The sequence below is a fragment of the Dasypus novemcinctus genome, chromosome 13 (assembly GCF_030445035.2).
Source record: "Dasypus novemcinctus isolate mDasNov1 chromosome 13, mDasNov1.1.hap2, whole genome shotgun sequence".
NCBI classification, from domain to species: domain Eukaryota; kingdom Metazoa; phylum Chordata; class Mammalia; order Cingulata; family Dasypodidae; genus Dasypus; species Dasypus novemcinctus.
Window position 1 is genome coordinate 89,848,004 of NC_080685.1, and position 14,466 is coordinate 89,862,469.

General features: G+C 40.5%; 1 protein-coding gene across 6 annotated transcripts in view; it reads left to right on the plus strand.

Annotated features, from left to right (window-relative positions):
- Positions 1 to 2,711: 2,711 nt before the first annotated feature.
- Positions 2,712 to 14,466, plus strand: part of MDM4 (MDM4 regulator of p53) — a 55,627-nt gene continuing 43,872 nt past the window's right edge. For 2 of the 6 annotated variants that reach the window (XM_071207691.1, XM_023588948.2), the window contains exons 1-2: positions 2,712 to 2,852; positions 14,170 to 14,282. In XM_071207691.1, the coding sequence (XP_071063792.1) occupies positions 14,205 to 14,282 (78 nt within the window). In that variant the 5' untranslated portion in view covers positions 2,712 to 2,852; positions 14,170 to 14,204. Of the gene's footprint in view, positions 2,853 to 13,765; positions 14,068 to 14,169; positions 14,283 to 14,466 lie in introns of those variants that run through there. The other 4 variants (XM_023588947.3, XM_023588946.3, XM_058275035.2 and 1 more) reach the window with 4 other exon arrangements.

The window sequence follows — 14,466 nt, forward strand, 5'->3', positions numbered from 1 at the left end:
GGCATAGAAATATTTTTTAGGAATATATGCATATGTAAAACCTAAAAGTCTAAGGAAATGCGCCAGACTTAGGATAGTGGTATCCTTTACAGAGCAAGCAAGGGATGTCACAGGAGAAGGGAATACAGTTATTTGTGTTGATAAAGTACTGTTCTTTAGGTAGAGTGCTAGGAAAAAGGAGATTATATTCTTCTTTATAACTTTTTGTATGTCTGAAGTAGATAATGATAACTTTTTAAGAAAGACAATAGACCAATAATATTACCTACTAATTCCTTTAGAACTAGAAGGGGCCTTAAAAAAATCATCTAACTCAGGCATAGTATTTTACAGATTGAGCAAGTGAAGGCCTGAAACACTGTGTAACTTTCCTGAAGCCGCATAGCTGGTTTCTAGAACTAGCTAAACTAGAATCCACATTTTTTTCTCTTTATGAAATAAACGGTGCATGAGTATAGTTCTTAGAGAAGGAAGTAGTGATCACTGAGTCAGTTGTGAATTTGTTAAGCCTATTTCATTTTCTTTTTTTCTGGCAAGGTTACTTGACTGGTAGAAAAGGGAAATACTATATTTATGGGGTTTTTTTTTTCTTTTTTTTTTAAATCATAGCAAGGCACTTGATGAAGTTTATGAAGTCCTGAGGAAAGAATGGAGAAATGTTAACAGATGTTGACCACTACTATTATGCGGTTTCTTGGTGGTCTGAAAACTAAACTGAAAGTTGAAGGATTAATCATGAATCAGTGTCAACCAGGAAGGAAACTGCTTTTAACCATGTCCTATTCCATATATTTATCAAGACTTTAAGTGAAGGGAAATTTAAATATATTGACCAAAATTTAGCAAAATGCAAAAGTGAAAGGACCAGTCTCTCCTGACCATCCAGACTCTGCTCACTGCAGCTCCTCAATCATTGTACTTATCTCACTGCACTTACATGGGCAGTCTACTCCTCCACTAGACAGACACGTCTTCTTTATTTTCGAATCCTTTAGGCTCGCGCTTGGCATTCAGTAGGTGTTCAAATATTTGTTGATTTTAAACTGAATTGCGTGACAGGATTAGAATTCTAAGACCCCAGGAGACTTCAGGAAAGGACCTAAACTAACTAGATATTATGTAAAATAGACAAAACAAATCCCTGTTTTGGGAATTTCAAAACTAATTGCACAAGGGGAGAATAGGGAGAATAGGGGAAACAGCTGACAGCGGTTCACCTAAACCCGCTTCCCCGGGTCTCCCCGCCCTTTTGAGAGGAGTTGTTGCTGACTGCAAGCTCTCTGTGAGCAACTGTAAAACAGGAATTAATTCGTCAACTGCAAGTCAGAACTTTGGGTCTTGAAGCTATGCAGAAGGTTAGGCTAGAAGTCGAGGAGTGTGCACTGTGTCAATTAAAAGACATCATTGCTCCGTTTTACTTGCATGGGTCAGTTGGAGCCACATTTTAAAGCGGAAAAACTGGCGTTTATACAGACGATGGCAACCGGGGTAGCAAGGGAGTTTGAAACCACCTCAAATAGTTTCCCCAGGGATTTTTAGCCTGCGGGGTAAAAAGAGGGAGGAGTTTGGGATGGGACATGGTAGCGTTTTTAAATAACTCGAATAGTGTTCATATTTGAAAAAGTAAAGCCTTCTTTACTTCTAAAGTGCAGAACTAAGACCAATAGAAATTGCAAGGCAACATATTTCAGGTCAGTAAAATGCCCTAACATTAGAGGTCATCCCGAAATGAATGAAATGAGGTATTACGGAAGGCAGTGGTCCTTTCTGGCATAGGAAATGGTTGAAGACAGCACGCCCAGGAGGTTTGGCTGAAGGCGCTCTGTGTTGGAGAAAGGTTGGACTAGATTACCTGGTTGTGCAAACCACAGCAAGCTACATCTTGTTCTTTGCACCACTCTTTACTTTTATTTTTTAGCACAATAATCTTAATATCTTGTAATTATTAGTGTGCATTCTAGTCTTATCTCCCCCAATCAGCTACAACACGGGGATGTTCTGTTTCCCCTCTTCCGCCACCTCTGTGGCGTGTGAATGAATACATAATGCTGAGTGTGACTTAACATTAAGGAACAGAAGAAATGTAGTTTTTCCAAAGAGCTGAAGGTTGCCTTTAATTATGCTCGTAGGTTTCTCCCCTCCTTCTTTTCTGATCTCCTGGTACACGTCTGTAAATATCACCAGACCCTATGATTTCCCCAAACTTTCTCTCTTGAAATCTCTCAGCTCTTAATCATCCAAATTTCACAAGAATGAGCAAACTTGCAGTTATGTCTTGGCTTTCCTACAAATTCAACAGGCTGCCTTTCTGACAGTCAAATTTTCAAACATTTGTTCCTTCGAACATAAAGTGGGAAAACTATTTTGTTGCCTTCCTATTTCAAAGCTAGTGTAAGAGGCATACCCAACTCAAGAGATCTGAGTTCTACACAAAACCAGTGCTACTGGGGTGCCTTGCTCATCCATTGATAAATTATAAAATGCCTATTTCATGTCCTTCCTCTTCCCCTCTGCTTTCTCCTCTTGATTCGCATTAATATGTAATTGGTTTCCAATCAGATGGACTTTTAGTATGAACCAAAGAAAGTCTGAAGAAAAGGTACCCAAAAGTATCTCTCCCCAGGCCAGGATCTACTCTATGGTAGGGAGACCTTAGCCTTTCTAGCTCCAATTTCCCCATCTATGGTCACCGGATGTGTCACCGGAAGCTCATGTGTGTGATGGTTTGGGAGGCCGGAAGTTCCTCTCTCATTACTCTCGGTTTCAAAAATGCTGCTGGGGCCTTAGAATCTGTGACTGACACTCCCCTTCCCCGGGCTCGGCGGGGGAGCAACTCATGGAGCTGCCGTAAGGTGTGGCTCTTCGTTTTTGTCAGCGGGTTGCTGGGGGGCTGGGAGGAGGAAGCTTCGAGACGGGGAACAGCGGGGTCGCCAAATTTTCCAGGCCCTGGATGGGAAGTAGCGGGCGGGAGGAGCTTGAAGCATGGGTGGCGGCTTTGAGGACCGTCACGCCGAGCGGAAGACGGTGGGGTTAGGGTTATGAGATGAGATAAAAGTGGAGGTAGGGTGGTGTGATGTGGTTTCAGCCAACATTTTACTCACCTAAAATTGAAATAGTTGGATTGACGATGGTTAACTGAACGTAACATTTGAGGAATACCGAGACACTTTGGAGGAAAGGGATGAGAGAGAGGGAGGCGGGGAGAATGACGTTTCTTAAGGTTTTGAATTAGAATATCTCAGGGCTGTAGACCATCTATGTCGGGGCACTGGAGTGCTTGCTTGAAAATGCCCCTTTGGGGACCACACTCACACCTCCCGAGACAGAATATCAGGATTTAGGGTTCGGCAGTATGTATTTTAGTCAGCATACCTTTTTATTTTATATATATATGTTTTAAATGTCAAAATATGGGTGCCTGTTAAAAAAAGATGCAAACAATACTGAAGTACTGAAGTGTATGGACAATCCACCATTCCTAACCTGTCCTCTCTTAAGATTAGCTACTATTATGTGTTTGATTTTATTTTTCTTGACTTTTTCTACATAGTGACATTTTTAAACAACAGGGGGATCATTTTCTATGTATCGTTCTGCACAATAAGTTTTTCAAATAACTGTCGACAACTTTCCATACAGTATACATATAATACAGTATTTAAAAGACTCTCATAGTATTGCATTATAGTGCAGCAATTTGTTAACCAGTTCCCCACTGATGTTGCTTTCTGGCTTGCTTGTTGTTTTTTTTTTTTCCACAAACTGCCGGATTGAACTTCCACACACCTCACTGAAACAATCTCTAAATAGTTTCTTTCTTAAAAAAAAAAGTTAAGAGTCTTAAAACCACAATTGGCTTCAAAGATGGAGATTTGAGGATGAGGTGTAGAAGAGTCTTGAACTAAGTATAGCATAGAAATCACTTCTTCATCAGCATTGAAAGATGAATAAGACTTTTCCTGTTTCTATTACTTCTGTCCAGTAGAAGGCACACATAAAAGCATAACTATAACCTGTTTTTTTCAAACAAAAGGCCTCACTTATTTATGCCAAAGCATGAAAACAAGAAAAAAACCAGCATTTTCCTTCAATAAAGTAGATCCAACTGTTCAGAAAGGGTGTTTTTTCAACTTCACATGGCAAGATGTTAGTGAGCTTGTTACAGTGTAACCATGTGAGTTATTACATGTGCCATTCCTTACAGACACAGCTTGGTTCTTCTCCAGTGTGTCCTCTTGGAGTTGTATCTGATTTTATTGCCAGTTTTCATTCAAATCCATTGAGGAATGGGGCGATTCTGTTCTTTTTGGCCAGGAATTGCTTGATTCTAAAAGTCTTAAGAGAAAACATGGCAAAGATGGAAGTCAGATGCATGCATGATGGCGGATAGAGAGAGAGAAAGAGCTACTGTGGTGTTTTAATACTTGGTGTCATCAACTTCCTTTGAGTCAGAAAAACCTTGTGTCACAGGAAGTGGCTTTTGAACTAAGTAGAAGAATGACTAAAGATTTTCCAGGCATGAAGGAGGAGAAAGAACAGGTGCTAAGACAGTGGCTTTCAAACTTTTAACCTTGACCCACAATATAAAAAAATTATATTGTGACCCAGGACACACAGGAGAGGTGATTGTCAAGAGCCCTGGCTCTGCAGGCAGAGTGCTTTAACTCGGAATCCAAGATTTTGAGCAACTTATTGTCTTTCTGCCTCTGCTCTCTCTTTTGAAAATGGTGGCAATAATATATCTACCTCATAGTAAAGCTGCAAAAATTAAATGAGTTACTGTATGTAACTTTAAAAAGTGCCTGACAAAAAAGATACTTAACTCTGTTAAGTGCAGCTGTTTTTATGTAACAGAAACAGGTACCACAAACTTACCTTTGCTGCATACTCTTCTTTTTTCTCTTCTCGTTTAATTTGAGAGGTTTAGGATGTTTAGACCAACTTGGGTACTACTTGAACTTTGAAAAACAGTACTAAAAGCATTGGGCTAGGCAAGTTCAAGAAACCAAATTCATATGGTTGTATTGAGTGGTGGAAGAGGAGTACAGAGATGGAATGGAGAATAAGTTGGAAATAGAGCATTACAACTTATGTATACATTATACTCAATGAAGGGTATGAGTTTCTGGAAATGGAAGCCCCTCCTCAGTTCTGCAAGCCATATAGGATAATCTTTCAGCTCTTCAAAAGTGCTGAAGAATCAGGGTATTTTTGTCTGTCTTGGGATATTCCTGGTTCTAATATTGTTGAATGAGGTGGTGGGATCGGCTTCTCTTTCATTCCTAGACTATTGTTAAAGAATACATCCCTCTTGAGAGGGAGTCCTTTTGAGAACAAAGAAAATTGCAAAAATTAAAAAGGACTTTTCCCTCTTTTTCATTTAAAAGCAGGCAAATTCTTTTCAGTACTCAATTCTCACCCCTAGGGTTTATTATTAGTTAGAAATAAAAGTATCTACAGAGAATCCGAGCAGTACAGGTTAGTGATACCAATTCTTTTAATTTAACTGGAATATTTTCCAAATTTACCATTTTTTTCCAAGATGCAATAAACCCATAGATAAAATTTTTGTGATTTCTTCCAAATTCAATAAGGTAGTTAAAACCTATTTAATAAAATCAGTGTTGTTTTTGTCTATTTCCCCCACCTTTTTAATGAAGTATTTTAAAGTGTATTTGTCATTTTACCTTTAAATATATCAGTATGTATTATCTGGTAAGGATTAAAAAAATAATAACCACAGTTCCTTTCTATCACAATTGACAGTTTTTTTTTTCTTTTAAAGATTTTTTTTTCTCTCCCCTTCCTCCCCCCCCACCCCCAGTTGTCTGCTCTCTGCGTCCATTCGCTTTGTGGTTCTTCTGTGTCTGCTTATATTCTTGTCAGCGGCCCTGGGAATCCGTGTCTCTTTTTGTGGCGTCATCTTGCTGAATCAGCTCTTCGTGTGTGTGGCACCACTCCTGGGCAGGCTGCGCTTTTTTCGCACTGGGCAGCTCTCCTTACGGGGCATGCTCCTTGTGCATTGGGCTCCCCTATGTGGGGACACCCCTGCGTGGCAGGGCACTCCTTGCGTGCATCAACACTGCGCATGGGCCAGCTCATCACATGGGTCAGGAGGCCCTGGGTTTGAGCCTTGGACCTCCCATGTGGTATGCAGACACTCTATCCGTTGAGCCAAATCTGCTTCCTGATATTTTCTTAATAGTATCTAATACCTAGTACATAATTCAGTTTCCTGATTTTTTTTTAAGACACTTTATAAATGACTTGGTTGAATCAGGATTTGAATATGGGCCATGCATTACATCGTTGATGTTTTTTAAGTCTCTATAATAATCACCCTGTTCCATCCCCTATAGAATTGGCTAGTTGCTTCCTTTTAGTTTTGTTTTAATTTTTCTCCACTCTTCATTTTCCTACAAACTGGTCGTTAGATCCAGAAGCTTAATTATATTTGGGTTCTTTTTTTCTTTTATTGTTTTCCTGGTCGAGTTCTTGGGTGTTGCTCAGTGCACATACATAGTGCATAATGTGTGAATGACCCTCTTTTAGTGATAAGATTGGTTGGTGGGTCAAGTGATATTAGCCTGCTCCATGCACGGTAAAGCCCAACCCACACCCAACTTTTTTTGTTAGCATTTTTTAATTAAAAATTTTTATATCAGTGTTATAAATTGCTCAGCTAATAATAAAAACAAATCAGCTTTAGCCAGTAGTTACATTCCCCCCCTTTTTTTAGAATGTTATTTTACATTTTTTATTAATTTTTAAATGTATTTTTCTCTCTCTCTCCTCCTCCCTGCCAGTTATCTGCTCTCTGTGTCCATTTGCTGTATGTTCTTCTGTGACCACTTCTGTCCTTATCAGTGGCACGGGAATCTGTGTTTCTTTTTGTTGCATCATCTTGCTGTGTTAGCTCTCCGTGTGTGTGCTGCGCCATTCCTGGGCAGGCTGCACTTTCTTTCACGCTGGGCTGCTCTCCTTACTAGGCGCACTCCTTGTGCATGGGGCTCCCCTATGCAGCATGGCACTCCTTGTGCGCATCAGCACTGTTCATGGGCCAGCTCCACACGCGTCAGAAGGCCCGGGGTTTGAACCACGGACCTCCCGTGGGGTAGGCGGACGCCCTATCCATTGGGCCAAGTCCACTTCCCCCCCTTATTTTTTTTGTTCATGCCTTAATTTTGAGGGATGTTGTTCACTCTGATGGCTTTAGGCTGAGAAGGGACATAAATGTTATGGGACAGAGGAATGGGATTGTTTTGCTTGCATTTGAAAATGCTCTTTGCTTTTGGGGTTGGGCCGATCCATCATCATCATTTTGTTAGTTGTTCAGGGCAGGCCGGAAGAACTGGAAGTAGGAGTTGGCTGCTCATCTGCTGGGTTTCAGGTCTCAATTGGCATAGGAACAGTCTGAAGGCTTTAAGTCTCTGAGAAATATACTTAATAGGTAAATTGAAAATTATAGGTTCAAATAAAAGAAGTGGAGGGAGTGAGTATGGCTCAGGTAGTTGAGTGCTTCCTTCCAGCATGTGAGGTCCTGGGTCCTGTCCCCTGCATCCTAAAAACAAATAAAAAACAAGGAAAACAAAGAAAAAACCAACTCAGGGGAGCCTGTGTGGCTCAGTGGTTGAGTACCATCTTTCCACATATAGGTCCCAGGCTCAATCCCTGGCCGCGGTGGTATCCAGAAAAAAAAAAGGGTAAAAGAATCATGAATAGGAGATATATAAATGAGTATAATTATAATTATGTTATATTGGAGGGACAGCTTTTCCTATATTACCAGATAGAGCCCACTGAAGGGGTGTTGATTTCATATGGCTGTGTGGCTTGCCTCTGGTGTCCGGATGTTTCTAGGGCCCTCAGGAGCACTTTTGTTTGAGGCTTTGTTTACTGTGGCAGTTCGTGAAGTCTTGCTGAGACCTGCATAAGCATAACCTTTGGAATGACCTCCAGGCTCACTGTAAAATCTTAGTCATAAAAATTACATTTTATTTAATATTTCACCCTTTTGATCAAGGTCTTTCTCCACATGCATTGCTGATTAACGCTTGGTAATCCTTTTCATTTAAATGTTTTTAGCCTCTATTGATTACTAGGAAGGTAACAGACTGAGATATGAAGATTAACTCATTGTAATGAGTCCGACTGGTACATAACTAATAATGTTCTAAATGAAGTAATGAGTGCAAAGGCCTGAAGTGGGAAACAAAGGCCCTGTTTGAGAAACTACAAGATCATTGTGGCTGAAGTGCAAGGAGCAAGGCGGATAAGTTGGTACTGAGTATTTTTAGAGCACTAGAAAGCTGCTGAGAATTGGTTTTTCAAAAAGATCTCTTTGCTTTAAATCTCTTTTGGGATTTGGAGTGGCATGGGATTGGAGTGGATCCAGAGATCAGGTAGGGATCTATTGTAGTGATCCAGGCAAGAAAGAACACTTTCTGGTTTGAGGAAGTGGTCATGCAGATGAAGAGAAAGGGTGGATTTGAAAGATTTAGGAGTTAAAATCGGAAAGGTTTGGTGATGGATGTGATAATGAGGGAAGAGGGAGAGATCAAGGATGACTCCTAACTTTTTGGTTTGAGCAAATGCATGTTTCTACTAAATGGCAGCATGTTACAGTGGTACGGATAAGCTTTAGATTTGAACAAGTTACCTTGACTTCTTTAAGCCTTGGTTTCTCTTTAAAAGAGTAGGTAGGGAGGAGCAGATGTAGCTGAAGTGGTTGAGCACTTGCTTCCTGTATATGAGGTCCCGGGCTCCCTCTCTGGTACCTCTTAAATAAAACCGAACAAACAAGGAAAACCAGCTCTTATTGGGAGTGGATGTAGCTTAGTGGTTGAGTGCCTGCTTCAGCAGATGAGAATCAAGCAGTTGAGTGCCTGCTTCCCATATGGGCGGTCTCGGGTTGAATTCCCAGTGCCTCCTGAAAATAGGCAAACAAACAAAATAACAACTCAGGGGAGCTGATGTGGCTCATTGGTTGAGTGTTCACTTCCCACAGATGCGGTCTAGGGTTTGATCCCTGGTCCCCATACCTCACACACACAAATAAGTAACAATACCTAACTTAAACATATTTTCAAGATTAAATATATAATATTTGTAAAGCATTACAAAGGTCAAATGCGGGAAACGGACTTGGCCCAGGGGTTAGGGCATCCGTCTACGACATGGGAGGTCCGCGGTTCAAACCCCGGGCCTCCTTGACCCGTGTGGAGCTGGCCCATGTGCAGTGCTGATGCGCGCAAGGAGTGCCCTGCCACGCAGGGGTGTCCCCGCGTAGGGGAGCCCCACGCGCAAGGAGTGCACCCCGTAAGGAGAGCCGCCCAGCCCTAAAGAAAAGTGCAGCCTGCCCAGGACTGTATATTTTTTAGCTTTCCTTTTAGTAATTTACGTGACCTTAGACTTTTTTTTTTTTTTAAAGGAAGTATGGGAAGCAGGTGCACTTAACCACTGAGCTACACCTTTAAGTTTTTCTTCTTTTGGGTACTGGGGCTAGGGATTGAACTTGGGAACTGATATATGGGAAGCAAGTGCTCAAACAATGAGCCATATTGGCTCCTCTCCTGTAAGTTGTGTTTTTTGTTTTTTTTTTTTTTTGTGGTGGGATGGTTACATTTTTATTTTAAAAGCTTGGATGGCTTCAGTATCCAGGTTGTGGCAAAATCAGACATGTGTAAAATACCTTACAATACATTAGATTCCCAAATGGCACCAAAAAATAAAGTAAAATTAACACTTCCATTACAGGAAATGTATGGTACAAATAATATGAAATTAAAAGGTGACACTGGTTTCCTAGATACGGGTGACTCTTTACAACCAGGGTCCCCAAGCTCAGGCTGCAGAGTGACGGCTGGAAGCAGACACTCCACACTGGCTCTGGGAACCTGGTACCATCCACCCACAATGCCGCTTTGGCCTCAGATACACCACATGCTGCCTAACAACTAGGGCTCTGGAAATAGTAAACGGGAGAGTGATTTCCAGGGGGAAAATTTTCAATAAAATGCACATGGGACAAGCCATAGAAAGTTTGCCAAGTTAAATTTGGTACATAATTGTGTCCACTAGATATCCAAACAAAGTGTGTGTGGTCAGTCTGGTGTCCTGCTGCAGTCTAAGTACAGCTTGTAATCATTCTGATGGCCACAGGTCTCTGGCTCTTCCCCTAATTAGTACTACCTCACTATAGTTGTAGTGGGAGTGTAGCCGTAATAGCCATAGGGCAAGTAGTAGCCACCAGAGCCCGCCAGTAGCCCAGTTGGTAGCTGTAGCCCTGATTCCATCTCTGACTCTGACCTTTACTTCCTCTACTGCTGCCACTGCCTTGGTTTCCTCGGTTGTGGTTTCTGAGGCCCCAGAGCCATACTGCTGTTGCTGATAGATCCTTAGGCAGGGCCACCTTGATTTCACACTTGCTTCCACCAACAGTGTGAAACTTTCTCCAGAACCTTCTTCACAGGTTCCTCTTCTTTAAAAGTGATGAAAACAAAGTCCCTTCTTTTGTTAGACTTTGGATCCATGGGATCCCCAAACTTGCCAAGGTATTCCTTGATCTTCTCCTCAGTGGCTTCAGGATTCAGGCCCCCCACAAGGATTTTCTTTACTGGATCCTTCTTCATGGCCATGGCCTTTTTGGGGTCAGTGAGACAGCCGTCCAGCCTGTGCTCCTTTCGCAGAAGACTTTCTCCACCCTGGCTGCATCTTTGAAGAGGATAAACCCAAACCCTCTTGACGTCCAGTGTTAGGATCCATTTTTTATTGTACAGTCAAGGACTTCTCCAAACTTGGTAAAATAGTCCTTTAGGCCCTTTTTGCTGGTATTCCAGCTCAGGCCACCAAGACACATCTTCCACGTCATCCTCCTTGTTCCTATCGGCGTTGACCTGGTCGCCCTCGGCGCTGTACTGGTTCTTGGGGTGGGGGTGGGGAGTGCGCTGTAGTCCTAGCGCCTGGCCAGTGACTTGCCGTCAGGGGTGGGCTCGTGTCCATTCTTGGTGGCGTCTGTCATCCCCATGGGCTGCTCCTTATTGGCTTCCTACATGTTTAGGCTGCTGCTCTGCTGCTTCTTGCCACCGATGTTGCCGCAGGGCCCGTTCGTCCCCACCCTTGGCTATGCTTGTGCTGGCCTCGCCTTCGTCCACCGAGGAGAGGCTCGTGACCTCGTTCCATGCGGCCACACAAAGCCCATGGACCCTCAACCATCCTCCGGCCTGTGCCATGCCGCCGCCTTCCTTTAAGTTTTTGACACAAAAATTTTGACCATGATTATTTTGACTATTTGTCTTTTTAATAACTGGTATTGAAATGTTTTAAATAAGTGTAAGTTGAACTTCTCTTGGATTAAGTTCCATTAATATTGTAAATGTCCATTCATAGAATAAATAAAATATGGCATTACTATGAAAAATTACCATCATTAAGATGACAACACTACCCAAAGCAATTTGCAGATTTAACACAATCCCAATAAAAATTCTAACATATTACAGAATGGAAAAGCTAATCATGAAATTTATATGGAAGGATGAGGAATAGCCAGACCATATTGAAAAAGAACTCAAAACTTAATACAAAGCAAGAGTAAGCAAATCAGTATGATACTGGCATAAGGGCAGACATTTAGACCAGTAGAATAGAGTTGAGAGTGCAGAAATAAATTCAAACATTTACACCCAATTCATTTTTTTATTTTTTATTATTTTTTTAAAGATTTATTTTTATTTATTTTAATTCCCCTCCCCTGCCCCAGTTGTCTATTTTCTGTGTCTTTTTGTTGCGTCTTGTTTCTTTGTCCGCTTCTGTTGTCGTCAGTGGCACGGGAAGTGTGGGCGGCGCCATTCCTCGGCAGGCTGCACTTTTTCTTTCGCGCTGGGCGGCTCTCCTTACAGGTGCACTCCTTGCGCGTGCGTGGGGCTCCCTTACGTGGGGGACACCCCTGTGTGGCACGGCACTCCTTTGCGCGCATCAGCACTGTGCATGGGCCAGCTCCACACGGGTCAAGGAGGCCCGGGGTTTGAACCGCAGACCTCCCATGTGGTAGACAGACGCCCTAACCACTGGGCCAAAGTCCGTTTCCCCAATTCATTTTTTTAATGGAATTATTTTTACTTGTACTAAATATATTTAACATACAATTTGCCATTTAACCGTTTTTAAGTGTACCATTCAGTGTCATCAATTACATTAACAATATTGTGCAGCCATCACCAGTATTTCCAAAAAATTTTCATTCCCCCAAACAGAAACTATGTACCCTTTACACAGTAACTATCCAATTCTCCAAGCCCCTGATTACCTTTTTCTCTACTTTCTGTCCCTGTATATTTGCTTTTCTAGAGCTTTCATGTAAGTAATTGCATTTTTGTGTAGTGTATTGCACTTAGTATTTTAAAAGTTTGACCATGCTATAGGATGTTTCTCCGATTATTTTTTCACTTGGTAGTTTTTCTGTGTATATAAGGTGTAGATGTTTGTTTTAAAACTAGAAATACCATTAATATTGGAAATAAAATAATTTCTCTAACGATTTTCACTAGTTTTAGATGAATGATTAATCCTTAAAGTACAAATTTCCTTTCACTTACTACAAAATAATTAATTTTTCAATAGAATTAAGAAGTAATCTTGTTTCAGTCATTTCAGATATTTCTTGTAAGTGAAGCAATTCCATACCTTTGAGAGAAAACTACTAAAAGAAAGATCTATTGAGATAGGATTCTGGGAGAGATGAAGAGACAGAAGACATTACAAGTAGAGCTCTGTGTTTTCTTACTTCCTTCATAAAGATAATTTTTAGTTATAAAACTAATTTACATTCATTGCAAAAGAGCAAATAAACTCAAAAAGTTTAAAGACACAGAAATTATGAAGAAAAAGAAAAGAAAAGCCAGACAGTAAATTGCACGTACAATTTCAGTATCCAGAGGCAACCTTCTGAAGACTAGGCATATTTTCTCTTAGCAGAGTATTATTTACTATTATCCTGCAGAGTCCTCATTATACCATCCTAAACTACAGGCTTGTATTTACACTTGAGCTATTGATGGGTACCAAGCCAGTTGATTTTTGCCAAGGGAGTCAAGCTCACTCAATGGGGAAAAACTCTTCTCTTCAACAAATGGTGCTGGGAAAACTGGGTATCCATATATGAAGATGGAGTCCTGCCTCATACCCTGTGCATAAATTAACTCAGAGTGGATCAAGGATGACCTAAATATAAGCACTAAAAGTATTAATTCTCAGAGGAAAACAGGGAAATATCTTCAGAACCTTGTAATATAAAACAGATTGTGGGACTTCACACCAAAAGCATGAGCAACAAAAGAGTAGATAAATAGGACTTCATCAAAATTAAAAACTTTGTGCAATATTTTGGAAACCATATATCTGATAATGGCTTAATATCCAGACTATATAAGGAACTCCTACAACTCAACAAGACAATCCAATTTAAAAACGGGCAAAGGGTTTGTGACAGTTCGAATTTAGTAAATCCCAAAAGAGATTATAGTTTTGCATTCATCACTTCAATCATTACAACATTTTCATTATTTAATTAATAGTAATAATAAAAAAACAAACAGACAACCAAGCAAAAAAATTCATCTCTCAATCTGTATGGATACCAAGAGTTTTTACTCTTAAATTCTTGTGGCTCCTTACCAAGACATGTTCGAACATGTTGTAGAGGTTTTCCCAAGTGTTCCTGGAAATTTAATCCTTTTATCTTGGCGCTTCCCCCAGCTCTGCTTCTGTCTTCCAGAGGGTGCTCTTGAGCACAGTCCAAGAGAAGAGGAGATACTGAAGAACTATCTTATTATCTTCCTTGGGTTTTTCCGTGGGATTGCAAATTTGATTTTCAGCTAAAATAATTTATTTGTTCATGTCAGTGTGAATGTTGGAGTATGCTGGCACCTTTTTCTGTTTAAGACTTCTTCTGAGGGAAGCATAGCTGGTTCTTCCTCTTAATTAAACTTCTGTTTTTTTTGCAGGGTTTAAACTAGAAAAGAGATCCAAAAGGTAACAAGAACCTCACTAGGGATATATTGCATTTGTGTAGGTTGCTCTTATATGTGTGTTTTTAACTTTGCTGACTGCTTTGGTGTAAGAGACTATTTTCTACTTGAGCATATATTTTATGAATTTTTTTCTTTTCAGTTTTATCAACAGACTGCAATTATTTCACTGCCAAAATGACATCATTTTCCACCTCTGCCCAGTGTTCAACGTCTGATAGTGCCTGCAGGATCTCTCCAGAAAAAATCAATCAGGTAAATCATTTTTAAGTATTCCTATTTTTCTTCAAATTAAAAAAATTGAATTGGGGCATGTAGCTGATTTCACTGACGAGTAATTATTCAGAGCAAAAAGTGATTATTTTTTAAAAATGTCATATTTATGGAAACTGGTAAACAGTATTAACACAAATTTGAATTGATCATTGATTAAATATAT